This window comes from Solanum tuberosum, unplaced genomic scaffold (assembly GCF_000226075.1).
Source record: "Solanum tuberosum cultivar DM 1-3 516 R44 unplaced genomic scaffold, SolTub_3.0 scf00035, whole genome shotgun sequence".
Classification (NCBI taxonomy): Eukaryota; Viridiplantae; Streptophyta; class Magnoliopsida; order Solanales; family Solanaceae; genus Solanum; species Solanum tuberosum.
In genome coordinates this window covers 1,170,599-1,172,745 of record NW_006238963.1, presented here as the reverse complement: position 1 = coordinate 1,172,745, position 2,147 = coordinate 1,170,599, and the positions used below count along the sequence as shown (strand labels likewise).

The window sequence follows — 2,147 nt, the reverse complement described above, 5'->3', positions numbered from 1 at the left end:
ATATATATATATATATATATATATATATATTTCAGTTTAGTATTTGTTATTATTGCATCATTACAGTAAGAGCTTAAATGATTTTTTGTCATGATATATAATATATTTTTAGTTGAGTTACCTTTAGACTTTTCGTTAAGTTATTTGTTATTCAACTATATTACATGCTCGATCATTCAATGTACTGATGTCATTCGATCTGCATCTTTTTAATGATGCAGATTCAGATACAGTTCTGTTGAGATCACTTCATCCTCTCGTCAGCTTTTAGTGAGGCCTCCTTGTGTCTGGAGGACTCCAGTTTTTATGAGTTGTTGGTAGTAGCTAGCATTTTGAGGTATCGCGGGTCTTGTCCCAACACTCATCTTTATACAGTAGATGCTTGATAGATAGACAATTTCGGAGAATCTTTCAGTTTCAAAGGTTTTATTTAAAACCTATGTTTCATACTTAGTATATTAAGAGAGTTTTGAGATTGAGTAAATTATTGTTAAATGTTTCTTTCAGTTTAATACTTGTGTATGCTTGAGTTAGTCTTCCACTTGTAGTCAGCTAGGATGAGAGTTCGCTTGGGGACAAACAATGATTCTCGAGTGCCGATCACATCTAGGGTGTAGGCTCAACAAAGATACCCTTCACAATTATGATGAGAAAAATATTAAATAGATTTTGAGGGGCAATGGTCTTTAACCATGCTCATGCATGCATTAAAATCCCTCACATTACTAATACCTAGAAATCCATGATATTAGCAATACACACCTTAATACACAATAGAGTGTATAACTAATAATAACATGAAAAAGTGTACCAAACAAAGTATTACTAATACACAGAGTTAAAGCATGCATTATTTTTACTAATACACTCTACCAACGACCCCTAAGTCTTTGTCTTATAGAATTTAATTGCTAATAACTGAATCTAACGAGTTAAACTACGACGCGTGTATTTGACCTCATATACAAATTCAACTATACCATTTTCTGGATAAACGAGTTAAATTTATATCCTGAATCCGACTCAATCTAATCAATTGATTGGTTAAAGCAACACCATTATTCAACACTACCTATTTGAAAGTGATGGGAAAATATTTTTAACTAAAATGAAAGTCCAATTGGCCACCTTATTACATACAAACAATACTTGGAAAACCAAGTTTGACTAGAATATAGTTATATATATTATACAGACGTCTCTCTACCATTTGACACAGTACATACAATAATGTCTCAACAAAACATAGGTGGTGCAAGCTCTTCAAACGATGAAGGAGCAGGTAGCAGTAGGGAACAAGACCGTTTGTTGCCTATAGCTAACGTTGGTCGCATAATGAAAAATATTCTTCCACCAAATGCAAAAATATCAAAAGAAGCAAAAGAAACAATGCAAGAATGTGTGTCTGAGTTTATTGGATTTGTGACTAGTGAAGCATCGGATAAGTGTCGGAAAGAGCGTCGGAAGACGGTGAACGGCGACGACGTTTGTTGGGCTTTAGGAACATTAGGGTTTGATGATTATGGTGGAGCATTGAAGAGATATTTACATAGATATAGAGAGAGTGAAGGTGAAAAAGTTAATCAAGAACAAGCAGGAGGAGGATCAGGATCTCATCAACCAAGAAATTATCTTGATTAATTAGGGTTTTAATTTCTTCTTGATTTTTACTAATCTTTGTTAATTAATTACAAAGATTTGAATTTGTTTAAATGGAATCATATACAATAAACACATCCTTGATTTTCAAAGTTTGATTTCTCTTTTGTTGATTTTTCTAACAAGTTTGATTTCTTTATAAGATCAATTAAAGTTGTACTTTTTTTTGGGTATGGGTTCAATTGATATATCTACACCTTTTTGTACTATGAACTGAAGCAGGAGAGATTTTCTAGCTCTTTACAAAAAAAAAATGGTTTTATGTTATTTTTTATTAGAGATCTTCGTTTTTAGATACAAGAGATCTGAAAAAGTCATTTTCTTCTATTCAAATTGTAAGAGCGCCAGAGATCTGAATTCCTCCTGAAGCATACCAGGTTAGTAGAGATCATAGTACTTATAGATTGAACTATGTATTTGGTATGAGGAAAATACTTTTTAGAAATTAGTTTTAATTTTTCTGGTGATTAAATATCCAAAAATATTTT

The 2,147-nt window shown here is 32.0% G+C and overlaps 1 protein-coding gene across 1 annotated transcript; it reads left to right on the top strand.

The window, feature by feature from the left end:
• The first annotated feature begins 1,195 nt into the window (after window positions 1-1,195).
• On the top strand, window positions 1,196-1,903 carry LOC102604580 (nuclear transcription factor Y subunit B-5-like). Its single transcript, XM_006342722.2, has one exon. It carries the CDS (start codon window positions 1,231-1,233, stop codon window positions 1,639-1,641), a length of 411 nt encoding a protein of 136 aa, XP_006342784.1. The 5' UTR covers window positions 1,196-1,230; the 3' UTR covers window positions 1,642-1,903.
• Window positions 1,904-2,147: the final 244 nt, after the last annotated feature.

Coding starts and splice junctions, on each gene's coding strand:
- LOC102604580 (XM_006342722.2), top strand. CDS start 1,231: ATGTCTCAACAAAACATAGGTGGTGCAAGCTCTTCAAACGATGAAGGA.